Source organism: Pantherophis guttatus, chromosome 3 (genome assembly GCF_059756535.1).
Source record: "Pantherophis guttatus breed Tessera chromosome 3, ASM5975653v1, whole genome shotgun sequence".
NCBI classification, from domain to species: domain Eukaryota; kingdom Metazoa; phylum Chordata; class Lepidosauria; order Squamata; family Colubridae; genus Pantherophis; species Pantherophis guttatus.
Window position 1 is genome coordinate 164,968,644 of NC_142065.1, and position 20,262 is coordinate 164,988,905.

Here is a 20,262-nt window from a genome sequence, read left to right on the forward strand (position 1 = left end):
AGGAGTTGCTCTTGTTTTCATTATAGCAATATATGGAATTACTATAGACACACTCTTCTGTGTTCAGAATCTTATAGAAATTTGTAATGCAAAGTTTTATATCATAGTCTTCTCCAAAAATCGTGGGGAATTGCAGGAATTTCTGGTTAAAGACTCAGAGAAAGAAATCCTTTTTTGGAAAATAGACTTGAAATTGTGAAGTATTACTTGCCCTTTCACTTGTTCGCATCATTGTCCTCTTCAGTTTCCTTATCCATTTTACGGTGATGATCAAATTGGGAAAATGATGGCAGAATGAGTGCTGAACCACAGATTTACAGTTGTGGATTCAGAGAATGACCGACTAGCATTCCTGCTCTTTTTTTGAAATGCCAGATTATATCTTTGGAATGCTAAAAAGGAAGGTACAATGAGCTAAAAAGGGAATGGTGTAGATGTTAATACCAGAAAGAAGCATATAGCCTATATAGTTTCATTGCTCTGCAGGGTGATTTTAAGCCTTTCAATTTGAGAATTTCCAGTTTGCAAACTTAATGTAGCAATTAAATGTGTATGTTGGACTTTTTAAAATAAGATAATTAATAATGTATTTTAACAGATGAGTTGATTTTGTATCTGGCTGCCCTCATAGAATACAGCATGGAAATTGGTATAATTAATTCAATTAAACTTGTTCTTTTAACTTTATGCAATTAACTTTTATATACAGAGGAAATTAACCAATTATAATTTTCTTTTTGTCCTTTTGCTCTTGCACTTGCTGTCTTTTCTTTCATCAGCCACTTTTGCCTGGCATTGATTCATTAACCTCCTTGTCATCGTCATCAACTGGTCCCTTTGCATCTTCAACAGAACTCCATAGGAGGAGGTGTAAGGAGAATAGTAAAAAATTATTAGATGGTGAACCATTAAAAAACACCGTTCAAAAGCACGATGAAACCGATTTGAACTTGAGCAGAAAAGGAAGAGCTTATTCTATTGAACATGACATGGCATTTAATTATAAGCAAAATGCCAGAAAAGGTGGAACATTATTTTCGTTCTCCTTGCAACTTCCAGAATCATTCCCTTCTCTCCTGGATGATGATGGCTACTTATCCTTTCCAAACCTGTCTGAAACAAACATCCTGCCACAAAGTGTGCAGCATTTCCTTCCCATTCGCTCACCTTCCCTCGTGCCTTGTTTCCTTTTCATCTTTTTCTTTTTGCTTTCTGCTTCTTTCTCTGTACCCTATGCTCTCACTCTTTCCTTTCCCTTGGCTATGTGCCTCTGCTACCTGGAGCCCAAGGCGGCCTCCTTGACTGCTTCACTTGAAAATGACCTGAGTGACAGTTCAGACGAAGAGGTGTGTACCTCGACACAGAACACACTTTTTTTGTGTTCATTGTTTCAGTCCTAAACAGTGTTAGAATGCTGCACCAGTAGTCCTTTCAGAACCTCATTTTTGTCTGTGCCGATATGTTCAGATTTTTTTTAAATTTTTTGTTGTGTTGAGAGAGTAGCTTGAGCCCAGGGTTAGGCACAACACAAAGTGTATAAGACGATAACTTTTACAAATTGCTTTGAAATGAAAATTTCAAATAGTATTTGAAATATAATCCTGAGTTGTGGATTTTCAGTTGTAAAATGAGAAAGCATTCTGCTTGTTTATTGCTCCTTGAAAGTAAATAGTTTTTATATGAACTTGCATCCAGCTCAAAATTTATAACACTGTAGCTAAATAGGAAAATGAAGTTCTAAATTACCTTTTATTCTTAAAAGGGATTTAATGTCAAAAAAATTTGTGTACTGAAAATGAGAATACCATAGATCCAATCTGAATTTCTTGGAATAATCCCATCTATTGAAGAATAGCTGGGAAATTGTGTCTAACATTTACTTCAGCCCACAAAGCTGCATGGATGCAGGCACAGGAGTAGAGCACAACTGGAGGGTGTTTCTATTTTGTACTTCCCTTATTGTCTGAATTATTTATTTGCTTCGAGCATTTTAATAAGAGTTATAATCAAAGTGAAGAACATGCTTAACCAGGTTTAACAAAGAAGTATTCTAGTCTAGCGATAAATCTTTTATAGGATTAATGAAGCCTAGTTAGGACAAAATACTGTCTCCTACATCCAAACTATTTTTTTCTTCTATAACATAAAATTTGAAAACTGAGTTGTACCATTAGTGAATAGTGTCAAATGTATAAGATGCAAATACTTTATAAGCATCTTTTAAGTAAATCATAAGTTTTTGAATAGAAACATTTGCATTTTGCAAATTGTTTAATTAGAATTACCAATCAACCCAAATAATAATTTAAAAGCATATTTTATAATTCATTACGAAGCAAACTTGCTTGCCAGTAAGTGAAATGAAGATTTATTCTAAATAAAATGTAGCTGGGATATGGGATAGGATGAGTTTCCTAGTTTGTTTGCTTTAGATTGGCTTGGTTCAGATGTAGTGTCAAATCATGATTTGGAACTATGCAGTTAGACTTATGCTTGCTTTAAACTTTATACCAATTCAATTAATTATTTTGTTTGTATAGAAATTATAATGTGCCTTAATATTTGCCAATTCAGGGTTCTGTGTATGCCAAAGCTCGAGTTTCAGATCAACAAACTAGTTGGCAATCCTGGGTTGAAAGGTATCAATATTGTAACTCCAAATCATGTTGTTATATATGAACCAAGCTTGTGATTAGACCAGGACTAACAATTGTCTGCTAAATTACACCGATTTGTGCCTAATCCAGGGTGCTTCTCTTGTTTGGACATATTGCATGACATTTTCTTTTGAATCTTGGCATGTCTGCATTACATCAGCAAAACAAAACACAGCAGTTATGAATATAATAAGCTAGGAAAAATGTCTGCTTTTAAATTCCAGCAGTCGTTCCAACAGACTTCAAGTTGGTCAATGATCTAGTAATTATTTTCTTTGGGAAAAAGTCCCTTAAAGCTGCTTAAAATCTCACTTTAGAGTTCTGCATTACCTCCATGTCTTGAATCCATTTGCTTGGGAGTACAGCCCATTGAATTGAATAGGGTTTACTTCTGAATAGATACATAAAGCATTGTGCAGTAAAATTCTTTGCAAGAGCAGAAGAAACTCCATTCTAAGTAATACATCTAAATAATAAGTAAATGTTTTGGATTTGAAAATGTTCTCTGATGTAAAAATGCTTGAGCAATCTAGAATTTTAGCTAGCAATAGCTATAACTCTAGATGCAATTTGTGAGTTGTCTCTAGAGTTATAGTTGGTGAAAAGACAAGACAGGAAATGCAGGGTCAGAGTGATATGATGTCACATAGAGAAAAAAAGATCAAGATGCACTGCATAGGTATGCCATACGTTCCTTGCAATTTATTTAGGAGCCATACAATAACCTTAATGTTAAACCGTTCAAGTGCCATACTAATTAACAGGCAGGTATTATTTTGGACTGAAGAAATTCTTTAATTGTTACCATAACAAATTAATTGCTGACTGTAATATATCACTATTTAATAGGACTTATTCCCAAGTAACTGCACCATTTTAGTTTTACCATTAATTTTTATTTTGTACAATCACTGAATGGAATGTGTGCCCCAAAATTAATACATTGATTTAGTTATTTTAATGAAATTGTGACATACTTTTATATTATTTCTTTGAAACTGCTGTCTTCATTCTTTATGCTGTAGATACATTTGACTGCATCTTCCTTTTAATAAGAATTAAGGGAGTTGTAGTCCAACATTCACACTGGTTGTTATAAGTATCACCATACTAAATATATCAGTGCAAATTTTGTTTAAAACAACTTTAACAACTGTTCTCGGTAAAGTAAGGTAACATTTCATGTCAATAAGCACATTTGGATTTGAGATTATTTCATTGATCATCTTACAAAATGGCTTCCATTGAAAATGGAGCTTAGTTTGTTTACAAATAATTGCTTAGGAAATCATTCTGGACTTGGCTGGTCATAAAATATTGTAAATTAAAATAAAATAAATAAATAAATAAATGGTAAACTGATAATGTCCCGTCCCCCTGTCCCCCGCATCCCAGAATGTACTTTGTAGCTGCTAATGTTCCTGCACTCCTTGGTGTTTCAGTGCTATCCTAGTCTTTAACAAAGCAAATAATGCAAGAACTGGTGTTGGTGATGTAGTGTTTCTCCTTGTCAAACACATGTGAACGTAGATATAATCCAACCAAAGCAGTATGGCCAAAAAAGGAATAGGCTGATTATAATTCTGGTTATATACTTTTGAGCGGCCATTTCTATATTTATACATGTGAATGATTTGCCAGCACAAAGGCACTACTAGGAACTCTGTAGCTAAGGTGTATGTTTGGTAGAAGTGAGCCCTATGTTGCCAAGCTTCTGAATACAACTTCCAGTCTCTTTTCAGTTCCATAAGGAACAGCATGGCACTTAAGGTACCATGACAGGACAAACATTTGCTAGGGGAATGGAAGAGGTTCATAGGAGTGCACTGATGAACTTTTGAAAATCCATAATTATGTGTAAGCAACCTGTTCTTTTGTGTATTCACTATGTATGGGTAACTAGCAGACTTACTTTGATGTGAGGCTCATACGTCTGCTAAGAAAAAATTGTAATGTCTGCTGGTATTCCCCAAAATGTATCCTTATGCATTTGACTACCCAAATACTGATGTGTTGTGGAATGTATTTTGGCAATAGAACCAATAGCCTGGATAATGGTAAATTGGTATCTTGAACACAATGGATAAAAAAATATTAGAAGGTTGCTTTTTCAATTCTGAGTAAAAGAGAAGGGAATAGCAAAATGACACAATTTTATCTGCATAAAAAGCTGGAGCTCACTTAATTTTATAAAGTGTGAAGGGCTTTCATTCAAGTAAACATAGAAAAACTATAAAGACCTAAGAGAGGATTCCCTATGCAGCTTGTAGTACAGCAAGCCTTCTAGTAAGAATGATAGGCTAGTAGGAATTAGTGTCAGTTCAGTGGTGTAAAATCCTGAGATTTCCTGTAAAATGGAATATTGTGCTATGAATTGTAGCATATATTCAATAACATAAGAAAACAAGATCCAAAAACATAACTTTCTAGGTCATATTCATACTACAAGGAGATCTTGAGTAAAGATGAGGAATGATATAAAGCTGTGATGGCGAACCTGTGGCACGCGTGCCAGAGGTAGCACGCAGTGCCCTCTCTGATGGCACGCAAGCTGTCGCCCCAGTTCAGCTCTGCCACGCATGCACGCACAGCTCCCGCCGGCCAGCTAGTCTTTGGATCTGTGCCACACGTGCGAGGGCATGGCACGTGCAGGGTGCCGTGCATGCATGCACAGGATCAAGACATGTGCGGGGGGCCTGCCCGCGCATTGCATTTTGGAGGTTATCGGGCAAGTGAGCACATTCGCACACACACTTTGGGCACTTGGTCAGGAAAAGGTTAGCCATCACTGATATAAAGGCTTGTGGTAAGAAGAAACTGGGTTACTGTAGAAAAATGATTCCTTCCATGGCGGAAAGAAAGCATTTCCCAGGGATATTTTGGAACAGATTAACGTTGCACAAATATAGTGAACATTTTAGGGTGACACAAAAACACCTGGCTGAGCACATCACTAAACAGATGTAATAATCAAACCAAATGCAATCTAGTTGCTTCTGCAAATCAAATAATCAGTTTCTGGAATGAACAAAGTGAATTGCAACGAAGACAGGCTAATGTTAAAACTATAGCAGCAAAGCAACAAAAAATGTAGATTACATCCATCTTCTTTTACATAACAACAGCTGGTATACAACCATTTAAACTGTATGAAGATTTAAAAACACTTGAATGCATGGACAACTTTGGAAATGATAAAACATCTGAAGAAATTGATAAGGAAGCAGTGATCCTTTGGGATTAATTGCTCTTGATAGACTAGATTCTGCTTTCGAACTTGGAAGGATTCAATACTGGATAAGAATATTGCTGAAACATGAGATACTAAAAAGATAAAGAAGAAATCACCACCAACATATGGTTGGCAGAGGAGTGACAAAAGAAACAGATATAGGTAGTTGAAATATACATGGGGATTATGAGCAGGGTAGAATACAGTCAGATCACCCTTCTGGATAAGTGTGGCTAAAACACACTGGCATAATTGTTAGCTTATATATTACAAAGACATGATTCAGTGCATCTCATCTTCTGGGGAAAGGCTAAATGGATCCCAGTTAACACAATTCATTGGAAAAGTAAATAAAATAAAATAAAAGGGCACCCGGAGGCTCCAACTGGTCCAGAACGCAGCAGCGGGGGTAGTGACGGGAGCAGCATGGCGCTCCCATGTAACACCGCTCCTGCGCGAACTGCACTGGCTCCCGGTGGTCTTCCGGGTGCGCTTCAAGGTGTTGGTTATCACCTTTAAAGCGCTCCATGGCATAGGGCCTAGCTATCTTCGAGACCGCCTGCTGCTACCGACGACCTCCCATCGACCCGTGCGCTCCCACAGAAAGGGCCTCCTCAGGGTGCCATCAGCCAAACAATGTAGGCTGATTGGGAGAGAGCCAGGGAGAGAGCCTTCTCTGTGGGGGCACCTACCCTCTGGAATCAGTTGCCCCCAGAGATAAGGAGAATCCAAGACATTAGTACCTTCCGCTGTGCTCTTAAAACCCACTTTTTCCAGCAAGCCGGGCTGGCTTAAGAAGAAATTTTTAAAAGTTTTAAATTGGTTTGTGATTTTTAATTTTTGGGCCAAATTTATATATATTTTAATGTTTTTTAATATTTGTATTTCATGTTCTTAATTCTGGCTGTACACCGCCCTGAGTCCTCGGGGAGAAGGGCGGTATATAAATTGGAAATAAAATAAAATAAAATAAAATAAATAAATAAAATATCTGACTGGGCAGAAACTCAGTTTGCAGAGTAGCTGCAAAAATGTGGAAGAACTGGTGTTGCCAAAAAAAAAAAAAGGACAAATGTTGTCGTAAGAACCTATGGTGCCAATGACACCAAAGAGTTGGATGTGAGTTTTGCTGGAAGCCAGCCAAAAGAGTAACAAATTGCAGTCATGTGACAGGAAGACATTGCAACCAGTCATAAATGCAAGTTGGTTGCCAAGCATCTGAAATGCAATCATAGGATTTCAAGGGAAGATGTGGCAGTCGTAACCTTGAGGATAGGGAGTCATAACCGAATGGTCTTTACTCAACTGGTCATTAAGCTAGGACTTCCTGTAAATATAATGAATGTGATGCTTCTTTTTCTTGCATCGAAATAACAAGAGAATTAACCTAAAAATGCTGCTGTTCATGGAGGCCTCACATAAGAGTGAAGGCCCAGCAGCTGCCTTGGCCAGGGGTGTCTTGTCAGCAGTGGGAGGAAGAAGATGGTGACGGTCAGCAAGGATGGCAGATTACACGACAACCAAAATGGCATGCAAATGGGTGGAGCGGGTTGAAGCTCACATAGCAATTGTAAACGCAGGCAGGCTGCCAAATGCCCAACTTTTAACCACATGACTGTGGGAATGCTGCAACAGCTGCAACTTTGAGGACCAGTCGTAACTACCATTTGTTCAGTGACATTTTAACTTTGAACAATCACTGAATGAATAGTGATTAAGCAAAGACTACCTGTAGGTAAACTGTTCCGTCAATTTAGTGATTGTTATTGCAATCCCAAAAGATGAATTAATCCAATTGCATGTTTAATATATTACATCATTTGCCCATGAAGAGATCCTGAACAACTGTAGAAGTAGACGACCTGACACTGTCCGGTTGTATAGGCTTTCAGTTCCTATATGTCCCAAACAGCATGGCAAGGGATTGTGTAGTTGTAGTCCAAAACATTTGGACAGCATGTTATTTATCTATCTACTTATACAAAATAACCACTCTGTCTTAAATGAATATTTTAAAACATATTTCAATCCTTTGGATCATTATATAACTTGACTTTTTTCATAATAACCCCATTCAATGTTTTATACATTTATTTTAAAGTATTTTTTAAAAATCTCTTTGTTGTTCATTTTGAGACAGTATTAATAAAATTAAAGTATTCATGATACATATTAGGATGTATCAATGCTGGATGGATAATGCTGTGCTTTGTTTACTTTGATCATTTGTACTTTCTAAATGTTACTTAAAATACATTGCTATGTTTTATAAACGCTGATAGAAAACAGATTTACATAACAAAGGATTCTCTTGCAGCTAGATCATATTTCGATGTTGAGAAATGTTAATTCTGTTTAAGATATAGCTAAATTCGTTCTGTTTGTGTGTTTGTTAAAACTTTGCTAATGCAGACAGCCTTAAAACCATGTGAGAAAAAACATTTGTGCAAATAAGGGGATAAAAGTCAAGGGACTGTTATAATAGATGTGTTTATAGATTTTCCTTCTCTAAATGAACAAATTATAGAACAATATTTTTATAATGTCTCATTAAAAGTATAGGGCTCCCCAAAATTATAGAGAAGTGCAATTTTCACATTTTGTTGCTTATTAAAGTCAGTGGCTCTCTTTAAAAAAAATAAAGAAAACTATCTTCTTGTTCTGATTAAGTTTTGTTAGGCTAACCAATCTCGAGGATGGCTTAATTGGTGTTCCTGCACATTGCAGAGTATTGTTCTAGGTGATCCTTGTGTTCCTTCAAGCTCCACAATTTAATGATTCTGTGTAACACAAAAGCCACTACTTTGTACAGTATGCCTTGATCTTAATGCTGTCTGATCTGTTGTTTTGGATTATGCTTCTTTTAAATTATCATTTGTCTAAAAAATGCTTAAAATGCAACTCATGAGAATGTAGATTTGACAATTCAACCTATGATTTTGTTTAATTACAAATTGGGTTTATTTCTTATTCTTGCTTTCTTCTTGGTACCTGGTTATATAACACAGACTGACAGTGAAAGAACTGACACTGCAGCAGATGGTGAAACCACTGCCACAGAGGTGTGTACCGTTGCTCTGAATTTGTTGTCAAAAGAATGTATCATGTACCTTAGATATTCTGAATGTTAGCATTAGTAGCTGATACCCCTTAGTAATGAAAGCACTGTAGGATTGAATTGGCCAGACAGATGCTATGCAAGACAGGCCCTCCCTCAAGTAACCAGGCCCTATGCCATGTGGAGGTATGTCCTATGACAGTGCATAAATAGTTTTCTATATGAAAAAGTTTTCCACTAATTTCAGTTATCTCTGTTTATATATACATTCTGGCAACTCTCAAAACATTTTGAGATAGCTTTTAAAACAGATGCACCTGGGTGAAGGTTATGCCAGGAGAGCTTTCAATACTTATTATATATGTTGTTCATTCGATGAGTATGAACTGTTTAAAAACATTATAATGATTATTATAGTCACTAAATGATTTTTATTAGTAAAATAATATTTTCTGGGTTTTTTTCCTACCTAAACAGTCAGATCAGGAGGAAGATAGTGATCTCAAAGCACAGGCAAGTGAAAGAATTCCTTGTTTTTTTGTGTGTATGTTGTCCTCCATGGCTAAACTGCTTGTGTTTATTCATATTCCCACAATATTTACAAACATTGCTTAGAACAGCATTTTTACATTCATTGAATATTGTGGTCCTCACATTTCCCTTTCTTTTTCAGTTTTTTCAGAATAGTCTGATTAAGCGCATACAGGGTGAAAATGTGTATATCAAACATAGTAATCTTATGTTAGAGGTTGGTATGGGTATATATTAGTGCATGTATTCTATGTGTGTTTTAAATATAGTGGTTAAGGTGTGAATTTGTATATGATGCATGATACGTGCATTTTTACTTGCTAACAAATCAGATGTTAAGATTAGGATTTTCTGTTATACTGTTTTTTAGAACTCTGTTGCATACGTATATAGATTTTTTTCAGTCTCTTTCTGGAATGTGTGCAAACTATGACTCCCCAAAAAGTATTTGATGCTCACATAAATGAGGACTACTTTACACATTGCATATTGAAGTGTGCCCAGGAAATGTTTTCCACCTACAGAGCAATGTACAAAGCACAGATGCTCATGAAAGCATATTAACATAGGCTCAGTTGGCAGGGAGTTTGGATTGGCTGGCAACCTCTAACAGGAATCCTACCTAGTGGCAAATGCTCTTGCCACATTGTTATGTGTGAAGTGTTCTAAGAATTTCTGTACACCTTTCCTTTAAAACGCAAGTTTGCCAAGAGTGTTGTGTTAGTGCTGTGAGAGCTAATCTCATCAAGGCTTTTTTGCTGATTAACTTTGAAAATTGATTTGGTTTTCTTCTTGTGTCAATTCAATTTTTTTTTAAAAAAAAAATGCTGCGCTCCCCTTTCCAAACCCAGGAACTAGATAAAACCCAGGAAGATCTGATAAAACACCAGACCAATATAAGTGAGCTGAAACGGACATTCTTAGAAACCACCACAGATATCTCAGGGACTAATGAATGGGAAAAGAGACTTTCAACATCGCCAGTCCGGCTTGCTGCAAGACATGAAGAAGCCCCTATGATTGAACCACTTGTGCCTGACGAGGTGAGTGCATATCTGCCTGTTTTTCAAGAATCTGTACTCCAACAACCTTCTTATGGATTTTAATGATAGATATCTTGTCCTCTAGACCAAAGAAGATAAAGAAAAATCTGAAAAACGTATATTTTTACAGAAGGAAAGCACGGCCTTTCTTGATTCTCAGGTAAAAAGAAAGTTTGTATTTTTATTACTGAAAGATGCTACATGTTAAAGTGATAATTTGATAAATACATCGCATTTCTTTTGGCAGTGCATTTTTAAAGGCTTGGTTAATATATTGCAAAGGTTTCTGATTTAGATTTGTTTTCAGATTTCTTTGCATTTTAGGTTTTCATAGCTTAGAATCTCATCATTTATTCTCTGGACATCTGCATATATACATGTTTAAACATCTCAGTGAAAATAATAAGCAATATCAACTGCCTTTAGAATTCATTTCATTGTAGCGTTTTTTAAAAAAATCGGATCTGCTTCTACTATTACAGCAAATATATTTTCCACATGTGTTTATGGTAAAGAAGCATGCTTATCAAAATATTGCTTGAACTTCTTCATTCTTATCTGTGCAATTTTCATTGTGCAGGCAGAATCTTCAGAAATGGCAGCAAGAATCAAGTCTGTACACAAATATGTTTATATAGAAGTAGGGTAGGATATTTAAGGTGAATGCCCTTCACCTACTCCTGTATAGAATTCAGAGGATGCATTTCTGGCCTGAATGAAAATACCATGCTGACTAGAAATGCTCATAAACATTTCCAATATTGTCTACTGTATTTCCATATATGCATTCAGAAAAGAAGGGGAATAACAGTTGTAAGGTGATCCTACCCTATAAACTTAAATCATTTTTAAATGAGGAGGTACTGAGCTAGAAGGAGCTAAAATGAGCTAAAAAAAGAATTCACCCTTACCTCCACAAGGTATATGATTATACAAATAGCAGAACCTTGAGGTGCTTTTAGAAAGTATTTTCAATTATTCTATCTCAAATCTGGAATATTAGAGGGGATCCCAGTGTTACTGTCTTTCACTTGTAATTCTGTCTCTAATCATCTGCTTTTCATCTCTTTTTCTTAACTAAATGTTGAGGAAAGTGACAAGCTGCACCAGGAATTTTGATTAGTAACATTATGGGCTGTCATTCAGGAGCACTATTAAATATATATTCTTGGAAGTATATGAAATCGATGGTTCAGCATATACTTGCAATTGAATATCCAGAGTATAATGTATTGATTATTTATATAAAGTTATAAAATGCATTATGTAGTGAAGAATTAAGGACTGGTCTGTGACATTTGCAGTATTTTAGAGAGTACGAAATATTTTAGTAAGCAGAAAGATTTGCCTCCATTTATTTTATTCACCTCCCAAAATATTTTAAATTGTTTCAAGTGCATAACTTCACAGACCTGGGTTTGGAGTATTAAATTACATTTTCAGATGTTAGGAGAGTGTTTCATTTCTCCAAACAGCGCTATTTTGCACTTAAAACAGCAGTATTTTGTGTTGAAGAAAATTAAAAACTAAATGATTTTCACCCACTAGCTAGCATTTTTTTGAAAATGTGTAAAATATTAAGACAGTATGGTGCCCCGTTGCTTTATTATGTATTAAACTTAGTTGTCACAAGTTGAAATATTCATCTTGCCTTCTGGCTTATGAAAAGACTTTAGAAATGTGGATGTTAATAAGGTAGCTATTGTAATCACCTAAAAGGTGTAATATTTTAGTTTCCTGACAGAAGTAACCTCTTAGTTGTTCTAATTGAGCTTTTATATTTCAAATATAGGGCACTGAGGATTGGGTTATTGTAGACAAAGTACCCATTGAGGTAGTCGATGGTGAATCGAAAACCATTGTGACATACAAATTAATGACTATGAGCAGTAAAACTGGTGACATCCCACCCGAGCTTTTAAAACACAGTATCACTGACATACAGAGCTTTGAGGACTTGGAAGGTGAATTGCTCTCAAAAGATGACAATAAGCAGAAAATGTATACCTTAGGAAAATCCTATGATACTGTTTCTGGGAAAATTGTAACCATGACCACTAAAGTAAAAGAGGGAGAAAAACTGCCATCATTTCAAAACATAGAAATGGCAATGCCAGAATCCGTGAAAATCATTCCTGTAGTAGCAGAATATGAAATTCTAGAACCAGTAACTGATGAGAAGGCCAGAAGATTATCTGATGCCAAAAGGAGGGTCTCTGAGTCCTTGACACCAATTAAAGAAGCAGACTCCCGACTCCAAAGTCCAGAAGAAGAAAATGTGAAAAAAACACTGAAGGCAGATCAAGATTTGCAGTTGCCCGATACGCTGGGAAGTGTACAGACAACCAAAGCTGAGAAATTGCTGGAGAGTGAACAACTAAAAGGAGAGACTTTTGGTTGGAAAACTAAACCTGAGAGGAAACATGGCAGGGAGCCACCTTTTACCATTGCTACTGCTCACTATGTCACTGAGTCATCAGCATCAAGAGTAGTGGTAACATACAACTTTGACTCAGTTTAACAAAGCATGACTTTTTTAAGACAATATTCTGCACTACCCTGCCTCTTAGTCCTTTTTGCTGCTTGGCCTTATTTTGACAACAGCCAACCCAGCTTTTTTATTATTTCTTCCTGATTTAAGTCAATTAACACAATACAAAGCTGATATTAGGCATTTAAACTAAAGGTCTTACTGAAATGTAGTATGCTGCTATTGCTTGTTTTTGAAGAGAAAATAATGCTTTACAAGACCAGCAGACCAGTGCTAACCACTGCTTGTTTGTATTACTGCTTACATTCAGTACAGACTTGTGCTAATTTATTTTCCATTATTTTCTCTTTGTAACCCTGCCACATTTCCTCCTCTCCTTTGTCTTTGTGTCAATTAACATAAACTTTGTGTGTGTCTGTTTTTCTTTCTGTGTCCATATGCCTATGACTATATATTTCTCTGTCTGTTTAGACAAAACAACTCTCCGATGAAAAAACTTTGGATGGTTCTGGTATCTTCACATTAATAGAATCTGCAAGAAAACCAACTGAGTTCATAGGAGGGGTTACAGCTACTTCACATAGCTGGGCACAGGTGGCCATCTGATTCATCTTTAGATTTTAGTGGTTATCTCTTGATGGGTCATAGTATTTTATGGCAACACTGAGTTTTCCTTTATTATTTGCACATCTTTAGGATCTTCATGGAAAACATTAATGCACATGCTGGGTATTTTCCCTTCCTAAAACTGTACATTTAAACTTGAAGAAATTCCAAACTGGGAGGTAGTAGTTAGTTTGTTATTCTTGAGATAGAATTTAAGTGTATGAAAGATAAAATTGGACTTCATATTTATTAATGATATGCAGATATCCAGATTTAAAGGGCAGAATATAATTTGGAACATGGAAGGATGTGAATGTACATGTCAGGTACATCTTAAGGCAGTTGCATCTTTTTCCTGATCACATGATCATGCTACAGCATGATCTAATTTGGTTTTTAGGTACTTCTGAAGCATTTTATATTTTAATAGGTAGTCCAAGCATGCCATGTATAAATCCAAATCAGATTTTGCCCTTCAAACTGAGGTCTCTTCAGAACCCTAGTCCTTAATAACAGAAATCACATGGAATTTCTGAGCATTCAGATCACCTGCACACAAAGTAAAAGCATGCAAAACAAACCCTTGGTCAAGTTTGATGGTCTTTAATTGTAGATTTTACACATTAGCTTTTAATATTAACTTGCCTTTCCTGCAGCAAACAGAAACAAAAACTGATGAGGAAAAGAAAACAGAGGAGCAACAGCAGGAAGCCATCAAGAAGGTTGTGCAGGAAACTTTAATAGTCAAGGAGAAACATGTGATGAGTTTGCATGCAAGTGAGGATGCTGCTAAATTGGCTGGCCTTCAGCTGGATGCTACAGCACAGACAATATCTCATGTGGCTTCTAGCATCAAAGGGAAAGAGGGCTCTACTATCACTGAGGGGGCTAAAGAGGAAAAAGCTGCAACCCAACAGGAAGAAACTGCTACTATTTCTCATGATCTGCAAGAGGAGCAAAGTAAATCAGCCCATATTTTGAATACACAAGAAAGCAAACCTCTTTTTGAGGTAATTAAACACGTTTAATTTGCTGATTCTGAACAAAAAGATAAACTACTGTATACTTCTTTAAGGAAGTTATGCAATGCATCTAACGTTATTGTGAGCAGTTTGTTTCTTAAGACAGCTTCATGTGTGTTTGTTCTTCACTTGTATGGCTTGCAAGCTAAACTTGTCCTTTTCATTGATTGTCACTATTTGGTTTAGTATGAGATTTAAATGTGGCAACATGATTACTATATGGTTATGGCTAGCAGCCTGAAAAGTTGTAGTTGCGAGTACAGCCAGGACTTTCCTTGATGTGTGAATACAGACAACTGTCTAACTTAATGTAAAATAGCACATAGTCCATCTGGAAGGCATGTACATCCAAGGCAGGATGCAGAAATTGTCTTTCATAGTAATATCTGCTGCTTCATTTTCTTCCATTTCTCCCAACTGGTATACATGCAGATGTTAAAAAAAGGTTGCTTTCCCCTTTAACTCCTGGGACTCTTTGCAGATCACATTAAACATTTTAAAAATTAACCAGGAAGCAACACAATGCTTCTTTACATGCATGGCGTCTTGATGTTCGTTGCAGTGATCATTTTTACATTTATTTTTTTCTTTTTATTTACTTTTTAGCATCATATGCACTCTTTAAGAAGCATTTTGGACTAATTAATATAGCTTAATGCTGATGCTTGAACATATTTTATTAGAGCAAAGAGTGAAGTATAATCTTTCATGGAAAAATTACTACCTGTGAAATTATCTAATTTCAAGTCTGAAAACACTTCCCAATTGATTTATTAGAATGTTCTAATTGTAGAACTGCCGTATATGTAATCTTTTCAGCCCTGTTTTAACTATTTAAAGGAAAATAAGCTTATGTAAATTTGGGCTACAACAAAATAAATTTAAGTTTTAAATGAAAAAAGATATATGCTATTTAAATATGTTCTCAATTTAATATAAATAATGGTAAAAATGCTGTTTAGGTGTAAGTTTATATATTTTTAAGATATTTCTTTTTATGCAAGAGCATTCATTTACATTTTACTCTGGAATACTAGAAAATCAAACAGTTTTAATGTGTCCAATGTTTACATTTCATTGGAACAGTCATCCATTGTGAAGACTGAGGCAGTCAGTTTTGGCAGTGCTTCTCCGGGTGGAGAGAAATCGGAAATTTCTATGAAAGAAGTACCTGTTGTCCATACTGAAACAAAAACTATTACATATGAATCATCTGAGGTAAGGTACTAAAATAAAAAGATTGGAAAAACAGGCAGATTCTACAAACAATAAAATTTGCACTGAAGCTAACAGATTGGTGACAAGAGCAACATATATTTAAAAAATTAAACTTCATTGGGAGTAAAAATCTTCTAATAATGGTTTAAGACCAATTCCAATCTTTTTTTAAAAAAAAACAACAGATCATTGGTAATGGAAAAAAGTTTTGCTCTCATGATGTAAATATTTTTAAATATTGATTGAAAAAGTTGTTGGTGTAATAACATTAAAATATTTAATACAGGAAAGGTTCTTTCATAATGAATAAACAGGTTAAAGAATAAAAGATGGATACAATATTGCTAGTAGTCATTTTTGTCTGGTTTTCAGTCCTAGACAAGTGGACAATTGAAAGGCTATTGAAAGAAGTGAACTTTTTAAATTCTACTACATAGTAGAATGTTTGCCAACTTTATAGGACTAACTACAATGTTGAATGCATTTATCATTTCTTCTTAGGTGGATTCTAGTGCTGACTCTGAACCAGGAGTTCTGATGAGTGCACAGACTATTACTTCTGAAACTACTAGTACTACAACTACTACACATATCACCAAAGTAGGTGTATCAGAAATTTGTTTTATTTAATATAGCCATAGGTTTATTGTTAAATATATAAATATCTGACTGAAACAACTGAAGTAATCATTTATTTGTTAACCATGGAATAGAAGCCATAACTAGGTATGCTTTTTATGGCTTAGCCTTTTTTTAAAAAATGTATTTTAATGTTTTAAAATGCAACACATAAAGAATAAATTAGAAACTGATCCAAAGTTCTTTATAAACAGATTCCAAATTTTAGGAATAATATTCAACAACACACTGACATCTTTTAAGTTTTAACTCCCTTAACAATGTTAAGAACATTAAACCCTTATGGAATTTCCTGGGGCATATATCCAAATCATATGCATTAATGCACTTTTCAGAGTTTTGCATCTTCAACATAAATAGATAACTATCACTTTTTAAATGACCAGTGATCTATCTATCCAATAAATTCCAAAAAGTGTTGTTTATGATGTAGTTTCTATTTAACATTATGAGAGGGTTTTTTTACCTTTGAGATCAGAAACTTGTTCCTATTGCACATGCATATTGTGCACTTTCGCATTTGGTATTCTGAAAATTAACAGCATATCAACCATATGTATTATTTAAATGCAGAGTACCATTTTGCATTTAGCAAGCTGCCTTTAAAAAGAAAGCATGGAACATAGAGGCAAAAACATTCTAATATCCCAGAGGGAAAAAAGTAGTAAACTTCCTTTGACAGTATCTTGAGATCTTAGTTATTTTTTTTTCTCCCTTTAAGACAGTGAAAGGAGGCATTTCAGAGACAAGAATTGAAAAACGAATTGTGATAACGGGTGATGCAGACATTGACCATGATCAGGTATGACATGTAAGCTTCTAAAATTAGCTCCAAATTAATCTATTTTCTATAAACTTAAAAGTCTGTTTTAGAGTCAGCAGGTCTTTAAAATATATTACAATCCAGTTCAAATGTAAAATGTCTATTTTGAGTCACATTTCTTCATTTGGAAATTGTAAATTTAATCATGAATCTCTCTTCACCTTGCTACTGATCATGCATGTTCCACCCCCTTTTCCTTTCTGCCCTTCTGTGGTTTCCTTATGCTAGGCGCTGGCTCAGGCAATTAAAGAGGCCAAAGAGCAGCACCCTGACATGTCAGTGACCAAAGTAGTGGTACATAAAGAGACAGAAATCACACCAGAAGATGGGGAGGATTGACTACAGGTAAGAGGACTGGATTTTTTCCAGGCACTCACAGACTGGCATGTGACAAAGATCATTCCTTCTCCCTGAACCCATCATTAATCCTTTCTATTTATTCTTTCTGGCATTTGTACTATGTTTTGTACAAAAAAAAAATGATTTGGCTATTTAGATTTTTATGGAGTAGAACCTTTTTTTTTGTTTGTTAATGCCAGTTAGAGAAATAGGAGAAACCCATTTGCTTGTGTCTGCTTGCTAGTTGCTATGCATTTTCCATGGAGTAGCTCTGTAAGTTGACAGTCCTGAAGATTGCTTATGCAGAGTTTGTGGGCAAAGAAAGCATTTTCTCTAATCGTAAAATACTATTCTGCCCGAGAAAGCTTGCAAGTATGTTGAACTGAAATACCAGTATTTTAAGTTTTGACTGCAAAGTTGTTTGTGAATAACCTTTTTTTAAATTCTTCATTTTTCTAAGTTTCCTAATAAGTTCTGGCAATTTTTATGATTGTTTCTTAAAAGGAGACAATAATATGCAATTTTTTGCTGCTGTGATTGAATAAAGGCATGCCGACAAATTCTTGCTAAATTAGCATTGGAGTGTTAAATGCAGTTACTATATGCATGTGCTAGAATATGTTTGGCATACTAACCTGCTATTGCAAGATTTAGTGATACTTGTATACTCTACAAAAGCTGAATATTGTGTGTAAAAAAGAAAAGATGGCTTTTATTTTGTTTGAACTGCTAGTATAACTTTAATTTCAAACAAGTTTTCCTTATGTCCATATAAATTATGTGTTACTGCATGAAACATTAGCATTTTCAAAAATCAGTTGCTTTAGCAATATGTGAGGAAGTTGAAGATAAGAACAAAGAAAGATGAGTCTTGGACTATGAGCAGAACCTGAAGAACAACTGAAATTGATGGAATTATTTATAGAAGAACATTTGGGAATTACAAATATTGTATTTATATAGTGTACATATAGCAGTTATTTTTATAGGGAATGTTACCTATGTTATTAACTTACATTGAATCAAGACTTCTACATGGCCAGTAATAACTACTCTGTTAGTTATCCCAAATATCAAATCTTTCTAGTGCTTATAGCTGTTGTCCTTTCATTACAGATGAATTACAGAATTTAATCTGGAATATCTTGATTAACATCTACATTTTTTATAAATATAGATCTGCCATCAAAAAGGCTCTCATTAAAAAAAACCATCAATATAATTGTATAGATTTTCAGACAATAGAGATCTGAACTCAACTTACTATTTTTATGACTCATTGCATAAGCCTAAAGAGTTCTTTTGTATAGAAATATTTTCAATTCTTTTTGTGACTTTATTATTAAAGATTTATTCTTATTTAGATTTATTATTGATAGAATTTAACTATACTCTTTCTACTGCAGGATTAGAGTAGCTTTCTTATGAACTTCATCAGTGGGAATATCAGAGCCTATATGGAGTCTTGGTTCTAACCCAGCTGACTTGCATCTCTCCAGAGAAATTTTCAATGTGGAAGATTTTGATTTTAATTGCTAATTAAGGACACTGGCTGAAATTCCCCAGTTACAGCAATTTGAATCAGCTTTAATAATCTAATAATTGCATGAAACAACAAAATTACAAAAAAGCAGCATTTTTATTTTCTTAAATCGACCTTACATCTAAATGGCACGTTCATCAACAGTTAAAACAATTGTATTATGCTACACTAAAACAGCTCATGCCTTTACTCTTATTGAAAGTCTAAACACAGTTTCTTGGGGTGTGCAAAGTTTTGTTTAAGGGAAATCAAGATCACACTACAATACTAGAAGCTGTACAGGTACTATATATATATGTTTTATTACATTAGATGTGCCAATAACATACTTTATTCAACAAATAACTTGAATCATATACTTGTTATAATTTGGTTTTATTATTCTTGTTATATAAACAATGGTGAATCTCTAATCTTATTTAAATGCTTATAAAATATGCTTTATCTATCTGATTTGGAACCCTTAGTAGCTAATGATTTTTAGAATTGTTAAAGTTAGAAATCCTGCCGTCACTTTTCTAAAGTCTCAATCTATAAATTTGCATTGTGATTATTTTGAAGAAAATGTATGTTTTCCTTAGCATCTCACATATGTTCATCTGAAAATGTGATTTTTCAAAACCAAGTCCTGTCCACTCTCAGAGAAAGATGTTTCCTTTGCAAGTCTAGTCAGTGTTCCTTACTTAGGTCAGAGTTAAGCCTTAAACCGTACAGAACACTTACAAAACATTTCATTTTTATTATCACATCAATTTAAAGGGATCCTATGTTTTTATGCTGTCAGTTTCATCACAATACATGGCGAATGTATGTTTCTGCATAGTAAAATAAAAGTGGTAAATGCACCTAAATTTGTACTGGTCTGTGTCTAAAAATGTTTTTGCTATGTTTAAATGTTGCTACTATTTGTATAATATCAAAGGCATTTATTATGTTAAAGAGATGTTCTTTCATACAATCTCAATATGATTTAGGTAGGTACAAATAGAAGATCAAGGAAAAATGAAAGAAGTTGTAAAAACTAATTCTGTTGTTCAATTTTGTACATAGAACTTCAATT

The 20,262-nt window shown here is 34.7% G+C and overlaps 1 protein-coding gene across 45 annotated transcripts in view; it reads left to right on the plus strand.

Annotated features, from left to right (window-relative positions):
• EPB41L3 (erythrocyte membrane protein band 4.1 like 3) overlaps positions 1 to 20,047 on the plus strand; it is a 152,823-nt gene extending 132,776 nt beyond the window's left edge. For 10 of the 45 annotated variants that reach the window (XM_087890445.1, XM_087890446.1, XM_087890435.1 and 7 more), the window contains 14 exons: positions 780 to 1,346; positions 8,898 to 8,951; positions 9,425 to 9,460; positions 9,621 to 9,695; positions 10,330 to 10,521; positions 10,607 to 10,681; positions 12,314 to 13,015; positions 13,484 to 13,606; positions 14,275 to 14,628; positions 15,727 to 15,858; positions 16,360 to 16,458; positions 17,219 to 17,299; positions 17,549 to 17,665; positions 19,066 to 20,047. In XM_087890445.1, the coding sequence (XP_087746571.1) occupies positions 780 to 1,346; positions 8,898 to 8,951; positions 9,425 to 9,460; positions 9,621 to 9,695; positions 10,330 to 10,521; positions 10,607 to 10,681; positions 12,314 to 13,015; positions 13,484 to 13,606; positions 14,275 to 14,628; positions 15,727 to 15,858; positions 16,360 to 16,458; positions 17,219 to 17,299; positions 17,549 to 17,659 (2,601 nt within the window). In that variant the 3' untranslated portion in view covers positions 17,660 to 17,665; positions 19,066 to 20,047. The remainder of the gene's footprint in view (positions 1 to 779; positions 1,347 to 8,897; positions 8,952 to 9,424; positions 9,461 to 9,620; positions 9,696 to 10,329; positions 10,522 to 10,606; positions 10,682 to 12,313; positions 13,016 to 13,483; positions 13,607 to 14,274; positions 14,629 to 15,726; positions 15,859 to 16,359; positions 16,459 to 17,218; positions 17,300 to 17,548; positions 17,666 to 19,065) is intronic. The other 35 variants (XM_087890465.1, XM_087890457.1, XM_087890453.1 and 32 more) reach the window with 15 other exon arrangements.
• The last annotated feature ends 215 nt before the right edge of the window (positions 20,048 to 20,262 follow it).